General features: G+C 38.2%; 2 protein-coding genes and 1 pseudogene across 2 annotated transcripts in view; 1 reads left to right on the top strand and 2 right to left on the bottom strand.

The window, feature by feature from the left end:
* Positions 1 to 19,759, top strand: part of LOC131769194 (macrophage mannose receptor 1-like) — a 131,966-nt gene that overhangs the window by 60,441 nt on the left and 51,766 nt on the right. The window lies entirely within an intron of this gene.
* On the bottom strand, positions 5,168 to 7,479 carry LOC131775902 (uncharacterized; annotated as a pseudogene).
* Positions 10,550 to 12,738, bottom strand: LOC136280181 (uncharacterized). The gene is made up of 3 exons (XM_066164933.1): positions 12,614 to 12,738; positions 11,751 to 11,816; positions 10,550 to 11,555 (listed from the first exon to the last, which is right to left on the bottom strand). The coding sequence occupies exon 3, from the start codon at positions 11,539 to 11,541 to the stop codon at positions 10,615 to 10,617; it is 927 nt and encodes a 308-aa protein (XP_066021030.1). The 5' UTR covers positions 11,542 to 11,555; positions 11,751 to 11,816; positions 12,614 to 12,738; the 3' UTR covers positions 10,550 to 10,614.

Consider the following 19,759-nt stretch of genomic DNA (forward strand, 5'->3'; position numbering starts at 1 on the left):
TCCTCTTTGAGCCAATAACTAAAAAAATTAACACACTACGATATCATTTGGATGACCCTCGGAAGGTTGAGTGATTTCAACTGAAATGAACTTGCATGAGGAATGAATTTGCACTCACATCTCCCTTGTTGAAATAAACATAGTGTAAATGGTGATAATAATAATAACAGTAAATATGAAAATGAGCATGAAAACTAGTATAACAATCGTTATTGTTATTGTTAATAACGTTAAGTATATTATTATTATTATCATCATGGATAGCGCTCACATCAGTTTAATTTCAGCCGGAATATCTTTATCCTGTGGCAAAGGTCGCATGGATATAAGAGTTGTGTTTCAAACACAAACACGACCGCTGCTTCGTCGACAATGACATTTCTGTTTACGAAATTTAGATCACTACACTTTTTGCCAGTGAAGTCTAGTCGGAAACCGAGCACCTCAGTGATCATAATTTACTTATATACAATAGGACAACTATTGGTAATTTACAAAGTTCCCTAAAATGATCAGGGCAAACCTCATGCGAAACCTGTTTCATCGCCCTGTCGAGGGATAGCAGAAATGGCTTATTCAATGGCAATCTTTAACAGTTAAAGAATCCTCCACTTTGGTCCTCGTATGTTCTGCTACAAGGCGAGCAGGAGGCAGCCAGACAAGGAGGAAGCGTTTGGAGAAACACTATATGCTGTCTAGTGTTACTTTTTAGTCCTTGATTATTTCGAGGGGTTTATAATCAAGGCGAACAACTATAGACCCAATTGCTATCTATTCAGATTTTGATAAGTTTTTGCAAGAGGAGATACTCACAGTGTTGATATGCACCGGCCTGACTTTCTGTGAATCAAATCGTAACTGCGTTCAAATCCTGGACTTTCGCTAAAATTGTTCTTACCAAAATAAGACATTACGTCATGTTTTGCTAACTGACTGAGCTAGGTTATTTTAAGATTACATTGACCTACTTCCCTGAACAAACGGTTTATGAACAACTATTGTAGTGTTTCTGACAGCTGTCAATCAGAGTGTTCGGAATGCATACGCGGTCCAAAAGAAAAGGGAGTTTTTCGGTAGTCTTGTATCGTCTTGCATGTTGATTAAGTGCCGCTCTCGCTAAGAGCGGTCCTATCGACTTCCCGTCAGAAAAAAGTTTTCTTTTCTTTCTTTTCTTTTTTGCCCATGAAAAGGGTTTAGGACACATGTTTCAAAAATAGTTTAGTTGTTCTCCAATTCTCTTTTTTTGCGTCGTCACAAGCCAAAAATGATTTTTGGCGAGAACACCCGTGTGGACAGCGGGTGTCTACAAAACGAAGACCGAAGACCGAAAAACGATGACCCTAATTTTTTTGCCCGAATAATAAGGCACGGACAGCTCAAAAACCAAGCCAAAGCGTTCCTCAGCGCAAACAGATGTGAAAATAACGGGGATCTTCGTTTTGTAGAAAAGACCCCCTGAATCTAAAAAAGGAAGACCCTTACTAAAACGCTTTGTTAGACCCTAATTGACCCGTAATCAAGGAGGTCTTCGTTTTGTAGAAAAGACCCCCTGAATCTATAAAACGAAGACCCTCACTAAAACGGTTTGTCAGACGCCAATTGACGCGAAATCAATGGGGTCTTCGTTTTGTAGAAAAAGCCCCCTGAATCTATAAAACGAAGATTCTTGCTAAAACGCTTTGTCAGACCCCGGGGAAGGGGGGGGGGGACTCCTATACATTGCCTATAGGGGTATGTGCTTCCCGACGGGGTCATGATTTCGGAGCTAAAACGCTTTGTCAGACGCCAACTGACGCGAAATCAAGGGGGTCTTCGTTTTGTAGAAAAAACCCCCTGAATCTTTACAACGAAGACCCTTGCTAAAACGCCTTGTCAGACTCCAAATGACACGAAATCATTAGGGTCTTCGTTTTGTAGAATTCGAAATGACCGTGTAAATATACAAAACGAATACCCTCGATTGGATAGTTCCCTTTGGCAATGAAAGTTAGACACAAAAAGAATAAAATATTGTTTTATTTGTGGTTATGCAATTCTGGAATTATAGAAACTATACACAGGGAAAATGTCTTCGATTCCTGATAAAATTAACAAAGTTTTAAATACTCATTCCTATTTAAAAAACATTAACAGAAACTAAAGTAAACATTGATGTGCTAATTATCAAACTACAGTGAAATTGAAATCCTCTGTATCACATTTGCAGTGATGTATAAGTATGTATAAAGTATGTATACAGGCATGCGTGTTCTCCCTACTAGTGACATAAGCTAGAATATACGAGGAACTAATTCATACTAGGAAAAATGGCTGCGATCCTAATTTACAGGGTTATTATTCTAACAGCAATTACAGGGGAAAAATGGTACTCATGTTTCCTTCGAAATATCTCGTCTTAATAGCTCGCTTTCAAAGTGCACATTTTGCCAGCGGGTTGAGAGTGATGCACCAAAGCAAAGCTTTGCGAAATATGAGCACATAACCTAATGTATAAGGCCTATTCAGCCAATTATATTAGGATCAGTATTAAGTCACGCAAGAATGCACAGAACAAAACTTCCTTTACATAATATGTGCAATTTTTATAGTGTCTTTTTATATTCAGTTATAACCTGTCAGTTTTAAGAATCCTTGTTTGAAAGCGTTAAAATTGAGGCACAGCATGCAGAAACCTCGGCATCACTGCTTCTATTTAAGAGATTCCAGGCAAGATAAGCACAGTTTCTAAACTCTTATATCTACCTTGACTTAACAATAGGTACCTAAAGAAATTGATCATAATACTATACTTCTAACATAAAGCTTTTTGCAGAGATCATTCCGTGCGGAAAATCGTATCTCAAGGAAGCGTAAATTACTGTACTATGTCTTTTCGGACCAACAATTGTATCAAAAGCATATCAATGTAATCGTGAACTCTAAAATTTAATTAATATTGTTTACATAATGAAGTAAAACTACGTTTGAAAATAAACTTTAAGTGCAAGCGCGTGAGCCGATCTGAAGCTTTCTCAAGCCATGCACGATCTCAAATAAATCAAGGAAAACCGTTTTACATCGGCGATAGCTTCATTTTCGAGGAATTCGGAAATAAAAGCTTGCACCATAGCTGACTCAGTGACAGGTTTCGCATATGGTTTATGTCAGTGGGCGACAGGATCGGAAACCGAAGCTCCGTCATAAAATTGGATAGCTCGTTCTAAATCAGGAGCTCCGAAATCATGACCCCGTCGGGCAGCACATACCCCTATAGGCAATGTATAGGAGTCCCCCCCCCCTTCCCCGGGGTCTGACAAAGCGTTTTAGCAAGGATCTTCGTTTTATAGATTCACGGGGCTTTTTCTACAAAACGAAGACCCCATTGATTTCGCGTCAATTGGCGTCTGACAAACCGTTTTAGTGAGGGTCTTCGTTTTGTAGATTCAGGGGGTCTTTTCTACAAAACGAAGATCCCCGTTATTTTCACATCTGTTTGCGCTGAGGAACGCTTTGGCTTGGTTTTTGAACTGTCCGTGCCTTATTCGGGCAAAAAAATTAGGGTCTTCGGTCTTCGGTCTTCGGTCTTCGGTCTTCGGTCTTCGGTCTTCGGTCTTCGGTCTTCGGTCTTCGGTCTTCGGTCTTCGGTCTTCGGTCTTCGGTCTTCGGTCTTCGGTCTTCGGTCTTCGGTCTTCGGTCTTCGTTTTGTAGACACCCGTGGACTGTGATCGAAAGTGTAAATTTCACAGATTTTGTCTAGCGCGTAACGACTGCAATAATATAGCTCACGGAATTCTATCTTACTGCATAATTTGGCTATGTTTACATCGAATGTTCTCGACAACAAATGTTTCAGAAAAATGAAACATGTAAAGCTTTGAAAGAATGTCATCTCATGAGCAATATCCCGAAGAGAAATCTCGCCTCTGATTGTCATCTTTTCAAAAAAAATCGTGTGCATATCATCCAGATCTAGTACTGCCGCTGACAGGTTACGATTGATACTCTCAGATTCTCAGTGTTTACGAGCGTTCAATCGTGGTTTTCCCCTTTTTTTTTCGGTTGTTTTTAGTTCAGAGTGCGAGGAAATCTGCTGACATATATACAAATATCAGTTTTTGGAGCGACCGATATAGATTTCGCGGAGAAATACAGTGTCACGCCAACGTGATAACGTACATGTTTATGACAAATGACCGGTGTGAGGATAGTTTCATGTAGATCAGCCGACTTAACATGTTTCAAATGACATACAAGTATAGCAGTGTATCCTCAGAGGACTCCAGATCGCTCAAATTCCCATGAAAGAAGGAGCAGCACTCGGAATCTGGATGATATGCACACGATTTGAGGTATATGTTTGTAGTTACGTCGAGTAGTCCTCCATGAAGGTTGATCATTTTTTTTTTTTAAAAAGATGACAACCAGAGGCGAGATTTCTCTTCGTGATATTGCTCATAAGATGACATTCTTTCAAAGCTTTACATGTTTCATTTTTCTGAAACATTTGTTGTCGAGAACATTCGATGTAAACATAGCCAAATTATGCAATATCTGACTTTTGAGCTTCGTTTGCGAATTGCTCCTATGGAAAGTAGAGGCAGGCCCGCAGAGGTTTAAACATTTTTAAAAACTAGAATATTATAGCCAGCTATGTGGTTAGTCTCAGTTCCAGAATCGGTGTACTTTTGGAGAAATTCAGATAAACGTTTTCCCTGTTTTACCCGACAACAAAGATGACCGGAACTGTACCGAAATGAATCATCTGTTAGTGTGTTCAACTTCACTCCCAGGGAAAATTGACTGTGTCAATGTCAAGATGAATGATGTTACTATGTATGGTAGAAGTGCCAATTTGTTATGTTGTATTTAGGTTGAGATAGAGAAATAAACATTTCACTCTTTTTTTTGAGACGTTTTTGTATGAAAATGAGGCCCCAGGCCTCGAACAAGCAGCCGTTGTTACCATGGTAACATGAGTGCTGCGCCCTTTAAAAAGAGCATTTTTGTGCATCCCCCCTGAGTGCCTAACTGCATGCAAAATTTGAAGGGGGGTTGAAAATTTTCATTTGCCAAGATGTTTGATTCTTACAGAGACTTGTTCTTAAGTGGTCAAACCACTTAAGTACAAAATTCCATAAATTCATTAGAGCAGAAACCCAGCCTCTAAAATGCAAGTCAGTAAAAAAAATTAATGGGTTTATAAAGTTTTATATGTAATATATCAGTGCATACCAAGTGATATCAGTGACAACAGTACTTTTGCATTTGGACAGGTTTAACCTCTGACAAACATAGCTTATTTTAAAAAATTTTGCACCAATTTAAATATATTTTTCTTATGAAGTAGGTATATTACTCACATTACTGGTACACAGAATTTGTTGAGAGCCTAGTTATCATTCTCATAACAAGTATGCCTTATTGTGCACCAACTTGACCAAGAAAAATAACTTTCAAATCAAATATTTTGGGAGATTTAAACTGTTGATTAAAAAATAATTCAACAACCCCTCCCCAGTCAATGCACCTTCAAGGCGCTTAACTAGAATTTCCTTAGTACCTGCAGTGCTTAATCCTCTACTACGTAAAGCTTCCTTTAAACTAGGTACTGTCATCAAAGTTGGCTTGATAGCTACACTTCTTACCTCAGTGGCATTGCAGAACTTTAAATGAGACGACAATGATAGGTTATCAGCAAAGCAAGTATTGCACTGTTTACAGACAACAGGTTTTAGTGCACACAACACTGATTCTGTCAGACCTCTGCTGCTTGCACAAGTCACAAGGTCAATACCAGACAAACAAACTTGACAACTGAGCAAATCGTTTTCTTTATTTCTACCACAATTACAAACATTTGATTGGTAACAGTGTGGTGGAGAACGTGATTGGTAGTGTGAGGTATAAGAAGAGGGCATTGGTTGATGTTCTGGGAGGTAAAATGAGCGAACATAATTACTTCACATTACTTGCCACCATTTACCAGTGGCAGTACTTACATTTGACCGCTTAGTTAAGGTCAAATCTTCCTTCACTCCAGAATGTTTGGCCTCTTTAGCCTGCAAAGAGACAATGCCATAGCCCAACCTATACCTTGTAAACAGCAAATTTGCATGATAGGGAATGGCATATCCAATTGTCCACGTTGTGACATTAACGCTGGATGAAAAAAACAAAGACATCAGGTTAAAATACATACTACACATTTCTTTCATCAAATGCAGCCTTTAAGTGCTACTGTGGTTCTTTCTTTATTCACTCCGAGCTTTTGCCGTTCTACGGCCGTAGAACGGCAAAAGTACTCCGAGCTTTCGCCGTAGAACGGCGAAAGCTCGGAGTGAATAAAGAAAGAACCACAGTAGCACTTAAAGGCTGCATTTGATAAATATCCCACATCATTACGACATGCTACTAAACGGACACGTTCAAACGTTTACATTTCTTTCAGTTCTGCAACCTGAGCAGAATTGGTCTCTACTCTATTAAAAAGCCCCCAGCATTCCTCAGATACTCACCTATCTTGCTAAGAGCCAGTCGTTGTATTGTTTGTGCCTCTGTTTCATATTCACTTTCTAAAGTGCCAACTAAACGATAGTAATATCGAGCCAATGCAATAGCTTGATTGCCAATAAGCCTATCTGGTAACTTGTTATACCTGTTAGTTTCATCACTAAAATGTTCTTTTACTCTTGAAGCCAAGTATTCCAGTCCACCCCCCCCCCCCCCCTACCTGATGCATGCCTTACATGAGGAAAACCTGTCTTTTGCAGGCATTGTTTTAGGTCCTCCTCTGATTTCTGCAACATTTCCTGCTTTCTAGCACGCTCCCCAACACTGTCTATATTAGAAACCCTCAAAAGAGTCTTTTGGGGTTGTCCCTCCTCAACATCTCCATCTCTATTCCCTATTCCAGGGCAGAAACAAAAGGATCAAACTTTTTTATTCTTACTGCCTCTAAGTATAGGAGATCAATATAATGCTGCCAGGCATTGATCTCACAGTGCATGGGTTCTGGCCTTAACTTGTCTGCAAAATGCCCAATCCTATATATATATATATATATATATATATATATATATATTGTCATTATATATCTTTGTCCTAAGACAAAACCACAATCATAGGAGGGAGCTGAAGTGAGGTAAAGGAACTGATCTGAGTTCTGAAACACGACGTTCCATGTAAACACGACAGAAAATTGGTCATGCGCTTTCATGGTCACCAGAATGATAGGTGGGCGTCCATTTTATCTCTCAGGGATATTTTCATGATGCAGCATCTGCATGTAGTTTGGAAAAGGGCAGGCAAGAAAGCCTTGTGCGGAGACGTCACGGCTCATATGAGAAGTAGATTGATTAAAGAATATTAGTACAGATGGAGTCGATTCTCAAACGCTGCGTACAAAGCTGTTTGTAACTCAAAAGTGCACAGAAGATCTATGAACTGATGAAAATGTTAGGATACTACAAACTTGGAGAAAACATTACCACTATAAAACATAATTGGAGGAAAAACACCACTTACGCAGTCCTTGAATGAAAAATGTCCTTTCAACTATTGACACGTCTTCTGTGAAGCGATTCCTGTACAATATTTAAAATATATAACTTTGAAGTCAAGCTAAAGAAACCCAAGGATCCATAACGATAGCCTTATGATAGCCTTATGATAGCCTTATGATAGCCTTATGATAGCCTTATGATAGCCTTATGATAGCCTTATGATAGCCTTATGATAGCCTTATGATAGCCTTATGATAGCCTTATGAAAGTCTTTCGTTCTTAAAACGCGTCAACGGAATCATTTGAAAAAATCCACTGATGAAATTACCATGTAACGACGTCTTCAGTTTGGGATTCAACATCGGTAACTGAGCTTAGGATGAGACAAAAACATTTGAAAGGTAAGGAAATGAAACCTTTGTGTCGAATATGGAAAGCTATATTAAAGAGCTACAAGTCTGCAGTGTTGGAGTGTTCTTCTTTCCAGCTATTTTCATGTATTACTGGGCTGCATCTCCCGGGTTCGTTTACTGGGCACATAAAAATCACACAAACACATTGATCTGGAGTGAAAATGGCTGAGGGCAAAGGCCCAAAGCCGGTTTAATCAGTAATCAAAACTGAATCAATTATTACCCAAAATATTTGAATCTGGGAAAAATAGCTTGCCCAGTAAAGGTGAGGGCTGAAAAACAACGCCAAAGCAGCATGACGCCGGTCATGCTGCCGCCCCACCCAAGGGAAATGCAGCCCACGAATTACATGGCAACACATATAGTTATAAAAGACTAGAGAATGTGAACTGCTGCCCTTGCAAATCAGTTCAAGGTGCTATTTAAAGACAAGAAAACAAACGAAAATTACATACAATGTAGGGAGATGAGGTACTGCTGCCCTTTGCTAATCAGCACCTCATATCCCTTCTGAAATGCAAGTACAGAAAAAAGGGGGTGGGACTGCTGCCCTTGCTAATCAGTCCCATTCATTTCTGTTAACCCTTGCATAAAGAGGTATAATAAATTATTGAAGAAACAAATAATCATAATATCCTCATTCATTGTTCTTGGGGAATCTAGGTCTGGATGGATAAAGTCGATTCATCAGAAACTCCTTCGAAAATGAAAACTACAAACAATCCTTACTGAAACGGTCACATTAATCTCAAACGCTACCCAGTAGACCATGACAGATTTCAATACATTGCAATATTCGTACCCCTTAACCAGGCCTGTCTCGCAGCTAGGAGTATTGCTACTCCCCCCTGGATGGGATGCTATTCCATCGCAGGGTTACCCCAAGCATATTTGCTGGTACCCATTTGTACACCTGGGTGAAGAGAAGCACTGTGAGTGTAAAGTGTCTTGCCTAAGAACACAACACAATGACCCCGGCCTGAGCTCGAACCCGGACCAAAAAGCTAACTTGATTAATTGATAAATTGAGCTAACTTGATCCTCTTGTTCTCTTCTACCTATTAACTTTTGCTGAATAGTTTTGAGAGTTTTTCCCTTCTTCAAAAACATTTTTCAATATGCGATGTAAAGATTCATCCAAACGGTGACCATTTGCTATCTCAACTTTTCATTCAGTTATCGTGAAACTCGGTGGAAGGTTAATTCTTACGTGAAATTGAAAGACGATTATTTAAATATTGGCATTAATATTTGCATTCTGGGATATATTAAGTTGAAAAAAAGTCTATGACTTAATAGGAATTTTCGAGCACAAGGAATTTCAGTTTCGAGCTTGCGTTTTGTCGTTTCTGAGGTTCTCTTCCATGTTCAAGGCTTTTTTAAAATGCGAACATTTTTCAGCCTGGCCATCAGGATTTCGGCTTTTGCGACCGACGACATTTCGATAACTAGGTATAACTGCCGTCTCACATGAACAGATCTCAAAATTTTACCAAAATTTGGAGATCAACACTCCATCTACTTAGGTTTTTTAAGGTGGCTTAATTGAAGCGTACTAAAGAATCTTTGAAAAATTTCCATCGTTATATTTAGTAAGCCGTTGCGGTGTGTGCAAAGAAAGCCCTCGACGGCGGAAGTATTAAACTTTACTAAGCGCCCAGGAGAAAAAGTACTTACCATTTATCACCGCAAATCGTTATTCAAAGACAAATCCTCCAATATATCCTCGACTTCCTCGAAAAGGTCTTCTTTCGAATAACGAACCTTACGTCGACATCAAATATATAAGGACGAGTATTGCCTTTTTTATAGTTCGTTCTCCTTTTGAAAGAATTTAGGCAGTTGTCTCTATTGTTGTCGCTGACCGAGTTTTCCACGAGAGGAAAATGATTCTCGCAGCGAAGAAAATATAAGTATGCGCATGAGTGTTCAGTAAACCAATTTAAAAATATTAAAATTAAAACTTGGCTCCGAGGCTTGGGGGAATAAAAGAAAAGAAATCACATCGAGGTTGAGGGATGAATGATATATTCCTTTTGTTTCCCCCTCCCCTCCCCTCCCCTCCTCCAGCCTTGGAGCCATCTTAGAATTTTAATACATTGAAACGAGCGTATCAATGACCTTTCAGTGTCACGTAATGCTGACAAATGTTTATTACCAGCTTTTATTGAGAGTCTCTTTTGCTTCTTCCCATTCATTCGACAGTACCTCAATCAAAGCTATTACAAATCATCTCCGCCGTTTCAAGCAGCAGAAAATGGGATGATACCTGGTGGAGTGGGGTACAGACTATACTTTGATGTTGCTATGCTTACATAACCTTGCATTGTTTTCTTTGACTTGCATACAAAATACTGTTCATTTGACCTGCGAATAAAAACCAGTTAGAGCAATGATCCTCGCTGGTTAGCTGTCATGAAAGCAAACGTGAAAATAAGCTAAGCCCGAAAAAAACTCAGGCTTCGAAGGGATTCGAAACCCTACTCTCAGATACTAGTTGGGTACAACCGACTGAAATACGTTGTCAGCGAGGTACATTTTAGAGGTTTCTTCTTTCGCGTGTAATTTTAATTTTGCATGGAGAAAAGTTTGCTTCATTTTTTATCTTAGCAAAACATGATTTTTTAATAATCAAATGTTATGACCGTATGATTACAACAATGTATAGAACTACAGAAACAGTTACTTATACTGACTAAAGAGAAAGTTATCGATGATTTTTAAACAGCCTGGGTGGTACTATTTAGATCACTGTCTTGTCTTTCAGGGCCTCTAATCTTCCCTATAATGTACTTGTCATCATGAAATATTTTTGTCCATACAAGTTCAGTTCCTTTTTTGTAAAAAGGCAAGAGAAGAAAACTACTTACACAGGTTGTAAACGTACCTCCCTTCCGCCAATAGCTATCCTTCACTCCAGCGATTAAATATAAGATTACAGCTAAATTAAGTATTGTATTAATCAAATATACAAGCAATCGAAAGCACAAGATAATCAGTGCCCCCTTAAATATTAAGTGCACTTGCCCCGGTGCCATATGGCAGATTTTCATTTCGTTCAGAACTCCAAGAATCATTGTTACAAAGAACGCATTCAGGGAGAACGTAAAGCAAACCGCTACCATAGCTCTAAATTTGTATACGGATGCGACGATTGAGGAACTTGTGCTCTCAATAACATTCCCTATGACATAGAGCACAAATACAAATAGTAAGGTCCAAAATTTCGGCAAACGAATAAGATTTTTCATCAGAGGGCAGAAGCCGGTGAAATGCGGAGATATGAAAACTGCTCCAAGAGAGATCCAACAGTTCACTGTGTCCAAACAATTTAAGGCCATAATCAATCTGGAGTAAGTTTCTGTCATGCCGAAGTAGCGCACAAGCTGTATTGGAAATACGTGAGAGGCATTTTTGGTGCTAGATGATACATTTAAGTAACTCTCCGAAGTGAAAACGGGCGATATTGATTTTCCAAAATAATAAATGAAAGTGAAAGTAGCCACTAATTCAGCTAGCAAAAGTAAAAGATACATAATCATGAAAAGCATCCGGCCGAGGGAGGGCTTGCAGCAAGTGCACTTTCGTTGACGGTTTGGTTCCATCTCAGTTGATATCATCGAGGCCATCTCCTCCGTCTCATTCATAGTTCTTGGGGAATCTAGATCAGGGTGGATAAAGTCAATTCGTCAGAAACTCCTTCGAAAATGAAAAATACTGACAATCCTGACTGAAACGGTCACATTAATCTCAAACGCTGCCCAGTAGACCATGCCAGAGACAATACTCGAATCGTAATTAACTGAGATGCGCCAAAACATGTCAATATGTCACAGAAATATCCCTTGGCACTTACCCAAATCTAATTGCTGTGCAGTGAGAATAAACCCAAATCAGCTTGGTCAATATGTCCGGAAAGTTTCTAGAAGACGATAAAAAGAACAAAGAAATCAAGAAATAATTAACTGAAAAGGTAGTACTAAGTTCACAATTAGGCTATTAATTTGACGATTTTACATTTTGTTTATCCCTTTATTAGCTCAACTTCACAACAATCTTAGCTTCGAGACACGCTTCTACCGTCCAAATACACCGAGGTTTTCGTTCTGAGAGAATATTACGGTACATTAGAGGTTTTCAACACGACTGAATTCCTCTTCGAAGCTTCATCTTACTTATTGTCTGTTGGCCTGGAGAAACTAAGCGGTTTATTTTGCCGTTGTGCTCATGTCACGAAAATTCACTCCGCTTCGTTTCAGTTCTTGATTTTAACGTCATGAAAATGAAACAAAATGAGTATTTCATATTGATTATCCCATAAACTACACTTATTCATGCGACTATAATATGAGCGAAATAGCTGAAATAAAACTGTACCAATCGGATATATCATTTCTTCCGCTTTGGTTGTCTGGGTTGCAGTTTGATTGACTTTCAGTTCTATTGAGGCATAAGTAATCTGAATATTTTCTATCGCCGCACTGATCATAAAGCCGCTGAGTCACGTCATGAAAATGAAACAAAATGAGTATTCCGTGATGATTATCCAACAAACTACACTTATTCATGCGACTATGGTAAGAGCGAAATAGCTGAAATAGAACTGTAGCAATCGGATATATCATTCCTTCCGCTTTGGTTGTCTGGGTTGCAGTTTGAATGAACTTCAGCTCTATTGAGGCATAAGTAATCTGAATATTTTCTATCGCTGCACTTTACCTCTTGGTACTTGTTCAAATAAAAGCCTTCATCCGCAGAAAATTCAATGATATTCTAAGATGCGAAGAGAACCATTAATGAGGTCGCCTTTGCTCTTGCTGAGCTGTTCTGGAAATCAAAGCGAAACTAAATCCAATCCGGGACTTCCTCCGAAAACGTTTGCTCAAATATAGTTCATTACATCATAGACTTCATATAACGGATGGTAACCCTTGCCTCTTTGTTTTTAGGAAATTTAAGCTGGACAGTGGCTGGTAAACTTCTCATTTTACCAGAAAGTTGGATAGATGATAGCCGGAGCAAAGAACAGGTAGAAAAGGTGAAGTCTCTCTTGAATGTGCAATTTCGATTTTTTTGCTTTGACCGCGATAGGTAAAAAAGAGAAATTCTTGAACTTTGACTATTCAGCTTGAACCGATATAAATCTGCTTTTCGCTAAACAGGCTTCACTTTTGATTTCGTAGCAACTCTGATTCTGTTTTTGACTGTTACTGCGGCGAACTGAAGAAGAAATTCTCGCTGTTTGACACTGCGTTTGAGCATCCAACCACAAAAAGGCTGCAATTTAAGAGAGGATATCAGCATCCCTCGCACAAATTTGAAATATTGTGGCAAGTCGCCCAAAATTCGATTTACCCCTACTTTCATATTTTGTAGCCCAATATGTCCTAATATTTGTGCTGTCCTTGTTTTGTGAAAATATATTTTAGATTTCGAGAAATGATTTTTTTCGTTCGACCTCTCAAATATGCAAATTTTCACCGTGGATATTACCCGAGTTGTGTGACCTCATGTAACAAATATACTTGACCTCCGGTATTTCTGTCAACATAATCCTTTGTTTTATCATCTAAACCTAATCCCCTGTCATTACTGGAGTTGGCAAAGAAATATTTATTTTTTGGTAAATATTTTTGTCCGACATACTTTGCCTATGTCGAAAAGTAACATCAAAACAAAGACAGATTTAGCAATGACCGATATGACAAAATCTATTGAGCTTCGAGCTTTTTAAAAGACAAAAGAGTCAAAATTTCCTTGTGTATTTGTGTTGTTTTATCTTGAGACGAACTCAAAGTCCGGCAAAATTTACTTGCAAGCGACTATGAAATATGTATGGTGTGCCTACTTGTCGCCACCGTTTATTGGCATAAATCACTACAATTTGTAAGAAAATCTAACATAACACTCTTACCTCGTTTATTTATGATTTAATAACAGGAGCTCAGGTTTTGCGTTGGATTTTCCCCTCCCCCTTTTACATCAGAAGCTAGTCACGCAATAATTTATACTGACACAAATGAATATTTACCCTGTATAGAGATTTTTGTTTATGATGAATTGAAAATATTAGAATATCTGCCTTTTGTGGTCACTAATCGTTGTTTCAGTGGCAGCGAAGCAGTTAAAAGTGGGTTGTTGCTTCAATGCTCTTGAAATTTATAGTATTTAGACAGGAGAGCAAAGCGTGATGCTCTTGGAATAAAAACTTTTAGGGGCCTTTTACATGATATCGGAATGACTTTTGTTCAAGAACGAGTTCATACTGGTTGCCACATGATGCCAGAGTAAGGTTTATTCGAAACGAGTCATTTCTGAATGAGTTTATTGGGGTTTTCATTCCAGAAAGAAACATTCATTCTTGTACCTGTATAATATAAACGCGGTACGACTCTTATATCTGTATGAATCCTCTTTGGGAGCGAGGGAAGCATAGAAAAAGACAGAAAAGGACACAAATACTTGTTTTTACAGGCTAAATTATCAAACATGTAAACGCGGTATGAAATTCATTTCGTTCCGGAACGAAACTCATTTTGGAATCATGTAAAAGGTATCTAAGAGACAGAACATTAGATTTTTGAGGTGGGGGGCGACTGGGGCAAATCACTTTTTTTTTCCACTGGGGGGCAAATCTTTGTTTTTAGGTGCTGACCGGGGGGGAGAAGGCGATCGGAAATGGGTAAGGATGCTTGTCGTACCTTTTACGGGTAAGAAAAGAGACCTAGCTGATACGTTTTAGGGTGCTTTTCGCTCAATAAAACACCTGAAATAGGACAACTTTTATTCGTAAACAGCAATATATCAGTTACGATGAAATATGTATTCAAGATTAAAAAAAAAAAAAAACTAGACAAAAACTAATCTTCAACTTGAGATCTTCGGTCCTTTGCTCGTTTTGTTCTACTGTTTTCCAAAATCTTTCTCTATGATAAATATTGTCTTCATCATTTGTCTAAGGGACCTTCCTGAAGAGGCCACATTCTATCGGGTCTTGTGGGATGTATGAAATCAACAATGAGTGCAATCTGACCTTATTTGGAAAAATGATACTGATAGAAGGGGGATATTAAGGAATGGAAAGGGCAATCAAGAAAACATTTGCGTTATGTAACAGCTTTCTGAGAGTTTTCCTCCACCAAATTGTATCAATGTAACTTACTCCCGTGAAAATTGAAAAAACAAAGTTTAGTCGACATTTTAGAGCATTTCGAAAACCTTAGCCATCATCTAATTAAAATCACTTCCTGATTATGCTAAATTACACGATGGGGATATTTCCGTCTTCGCCATCACTGCTCTGAACCTCACCAATGATGAACTTTTCATCATGGAATATTTTTTTCCAAAGCAGTTCTATTGCTCTTTGGTAAAAAGGCAATACTAAAACACCGAGCAGGGGCGTGTTGTTTATAAAGTCATCATCTTTAAAACGTAAGAAATAAGCGATCCCAGTTAATGAGTAAAGAATAGAAACAGCAAAACAAAAACAAAACACAATTAAAGCTCCCTTGAACATTACAAACGAGCGACTTTGGAATGATTTACGAAGTGTGGTGTGATTTCGAACTAGAACTACTATCATCATCGTACAAACATTCAGCATTTCAAATCACAATTCCAGTAGTGCATAATTTAGTAAAATTACCATGCTTACCATTACACTCATCTTTGAATACTTCCAAAGTTACACTGATTACGTCAGATGACAAATTAAGCATAAGAAAAAGTATCGGAGTCCAAACCTTTGCGATATAAATCAGCCTCTTCAGAACCCTGGAGAAATTGCCAAACCGTTGTGTTCCCACAATGACTGATATAAAAATACAGCAGTTTAATGTTTCTACAGATTTAAAGGCGATATCAAATGCATGATACATTTCTCTTTCGCGAGGGATTGAGCTTTCGTTGATCAGCGTCACCGGAAAAGCCAAGTGGAAGTCCGAAGATGTTTCGTTTGACGCTTGCCCACCATGAGTTGAGTCGTTTGCACATTTCATTTTTCAAATAAACAGCGGAATCACCATGAGCTAAAAGTAAGTTATACTTAAATAAATGTAACAACTTCTGCTAGGAGCAAGAGAAAGTAGCCAATTAAACCGAAACACTGAGGGGAGAAACATCGGCAGTATTTGAATGGTGAACTCAATTTTCTGCCGCTTTGAGTCAGCGGAGTATTTTCATCTGGGATGCTGATGTTTCGATGGTCGTCTGCTGTCAATTTGTTTGAGCTGTCATCTTGGTTTGACTGCATGATGCTCGATAACTATCTGTCCTGTTTATTTTCTAAAAATCAAACTCTCATATCATTTAGCTAATAACTCAGCTAAAAACTATAGCTTTAGACATTTAAACCCGGTAGCAATAGATAAAGGGGAAACGTTTTTTTCTTGGGGGAGTGGAGAAGCTTGGGAAGAAGATGTCTTTGAAAAGCATCTTTCACTTCGGATACTATGATTTCTGTAACTGCACAGCTTAACGCCCATAGTCCGGCTTATATCGTATGGACAAATCAAAATATTCACAGAATAAAGGTAAAAGTATTGTAGCACCACGATGTCTACTAAAAGTTGGCAGTTTTCATACTTTAGTCTAACCACTCTGATCGAAGAGGATAACTCTACCACAGTTGTATATATCTAAGATTGAAACCATTTTAAACGATGGAGAGACTCACAAGAACAATATCTACAAATATTGAAGCTAAAAGCTCCAAGTAATGACACGCGAAAACACTCGTCAAGCAAAGCTCTTGATCATGTAAAACACTCCCGCATACAAGTTTTCTCGTCATTTGACGTGCGTTAAAGAATCGAACATCAGACCTGCGGATTCCGCGCACCGAAACTGTACCACTGAGCCGCAGAGACTCTACAGTTAGCCATTCCCTTATTCAAAGAAGCATTTGGTTCCATCAAATATCGTAAAAAAAAAAAAAAAATAAATAAATAATAAAAAAAAACCCGCATCGCAAAATCACACGTGCCTTTGATGAAAAGATGGATTAATTCAATAACCGGCCGGTATTTATTAAACTGTAGTCTCTTGTAATTAGAGCTGACTGCTCTGGAAAGGTCGACTAAGTAGAAAATGTAATCACAACTTTCCCCGTCTGCATTAGGTAATCTAATGTTACCCCCCTCCTCCCCCCTCCCTCTCCCTCTCCCTCTCCCCCTTCCCTCTCCCTCTCCCTCTCCCTCTCCCTCTCCCTCTCCCTCTCCCTCTCCCTCTAACCGAATACAGAAACACATTGAGAATAATGAATAAAAACAATAAACCTAAAATCAACTAAAATTTAAGAATATTCAGGCTTTCTTGACAATACAGGGTAAATTACTTTAGTTACGAGAAAACTAGTTCTTTCCGAAACTCTCTTCGATTGCAGAAAAATTATCAAACATGACTAACACTCGTGTAGAAGGAAAAAGATGGTCTTTGCTCCCCGGGAGCAGCGAATATTGCCTAATCTAAACTATGACCAAATTAACATGTTTATCCACATAATTTATCTTCTCTGACACAACCTGGCTGAGTCCGTCCTCTATTAAGAAGTTTAATTAACTACTTCTCGGTTAAGCTGATAACAGGAACTAGCCTTGTAGAATATAATAAAAAGCAGGAAAATCCAAGCTTAAGTAGCTAGAATATTAATTAACATACTTAAATGATTATTATTTTTATGAACCAGTTAGGGTTTGAATAAGACCATGACAGTGTTTCAGTGGAGAAACAAAAAAAAACAATGACATACGACTGTAGAGGCCCTTTCAAAGATCGTATATTATGTTTCCTGTTCAATTAAGAGTCGAAGTGCAGTTACCTTGACTTTCCATTGTAAAACAGAGCGACGTTGCAAGCAGCATTGCCACTGATCTGCTGATGAAATTTCAAATACACATAATTTTACTTTATTGGCTAAGATGGTGGCGCGACCTGCCTCAATCGCGGACTGTATTCTTAGTGAAAAGTAATGCATTCCACTACCAGTGGAAGCTCAATGATGACAAACCTACCTTTACACAAACCTATAAAGGCGAAAAAAGGGAACAAAACCGGCACCATTTAACGATGAAAGTAATTTGATCTGAGCCTTCATTTCTCTTAATCTTACCATGCAATGATATACTTTTCATCGAAGAAAATTTTTCCCAAAGGAGTTCAATCATCTTTTTGCAAAATGGCAATATAAAAAATTCGTTAAGGATGGAAACCTTCGTCGATGACTTTCCCGTCTGCATTTGGTCCACAAATTAAAGCATACTTATGCTTATCATGTCAAAGACCACGTTGCTTAGACAACGAACACAGTTGACCCCCATAGCCCAACCTATATCACACTGACGAGTCTAAATAAAGGAGGTTTTGTGGTATCTCGAGGTCTAATAAAAGTTACTATTTCTCATACTTTAGCCTGACCACTCTATAGTCAAGGTCGACTGAGTAGAAAAATGTACTCCCCCTCCCCCTTCCCTCCACCAAATACAGAAAGACATGGAGAACAAGGAAGGAAAAAACAAATCACATAAACGAAAAAGTCAACAAAAAGTGAAGCACTTTATTCACACTTTCTCACGTTTTTTTCGTGCTCAACAAACTTCCCGCGTGCATCCTTAACTCACTATACGCACGTTAAGCATGGACTAATTCTTTATCAACTACTTCTGATTAAATTGATAACAATAACTAGCGAGGTAGGAATATGATAAAAAGCAGGAAAATCAAAACTTTAGTAGCTAAAATGTAAATTAAGATGCCATGATGATTATTTTGTGAAACAATCAGGGTCTGAATGAAACCATGACTGTGTTACAGTAGAAAAATAAAAGAGAAAAATGATACAAGACTGTAAAGGCTCTTGCAAAGATTTAAGTCTTATGTAGTAGTGTCTGTTTAATCTAGAGTCGAGGCTCAGTTACCTTTACTTTCCATTGTAATATACGGAGCACCTTGCATGCGGCATTGTTACTGATAAGTTTTCAAATAAAGTTGCACTTGATTGGTTAGGAATGTGGCGCGAGCTGTCTTAATCACAGAGTCTAAGTAAAAACCAATGCATTTCAATCAAAAATTAAAGTCCAGTATAAAATTAACTACCAGTGGAAGCTCAATGATGACAAACCTATCTTTACACAAAGCTGTAAAGACAGAGAAGTAGCAAATTACAATTGATTTAAACGACAAAGGTAATTTTGCTTGTGTTTCTATTTCTCCTCATCTTACCAATGATACACTTTTCATCAAAGAAAATTTTTTCTCAGAGGAGTTCAGTGATTTTTTTTTACAAAAGGCAACAACAAAAGCATGGTTATTTTCTTGGCCTTATCGTCTGTATTTATAAAATCAATTGTGCTACCGACCACCATGAGGAAAAAACGAAAACAAAACAAAATCAAAGTTCCCTTTAACAAGATGTACGCACGACTTCTTATCGTATGACGAAGCTTGGTGTGATTTAAAAATACAACTAATATCATCAAAGAAAAGAAATCCAAGATTTCAAGAATCATCTGAACAATGGTTAATCCATCAACCGTATATGCAATTTGTATAATTATTGAGACACCAGTCAAAAAATAGATTAGAAAAGATAAAAGCAGGGTCCAAAAATTTGGCAGACGACACAGATCTTTAAGAACTGTTGAGAAACCGACGAATGATGGGGATTTTACAATGATTCCCAGGAAAAAAAAACAATTCCCAATTTCTACTACATTCAAGGAAACAATCGCTATCATTTGCTCGTTGCTCAATTTCGGGATAATAAGTATTACGCATGTTATAAGCAAAACCACCTCAGCAAAAGAAAGTAAAGAAAGGCCAATTAGTAAGAAATGGCGACAACTGAAATGTTCACAGGGTTTGTGT

This window comes from Pocillopora verrucosa, chromosome 4 (genome assembly GCF_036669915.1).
Source record: "Pocillopora verrucosa isolate sample1 chromosome 4, ASM3666991v2, whole genome shotgun sequence".
NCBI classification, from domain to species: domain Eukaryota; kingdom Metazoa; phylum Cnidaria; class Anthozoa; order Scleractinia; family Pocilloporidae; genus Pocillopora; species Pocillopora verrucosa.

Coding starts and splice junctions, on each gene's coding strand:
- LOC136280181 (XM_066164933.1), bottom strand. CDS start 11,541: ATGAATGAGACGGAGGAGATGGCCTCGATGATATCAACTGAGATGGAA.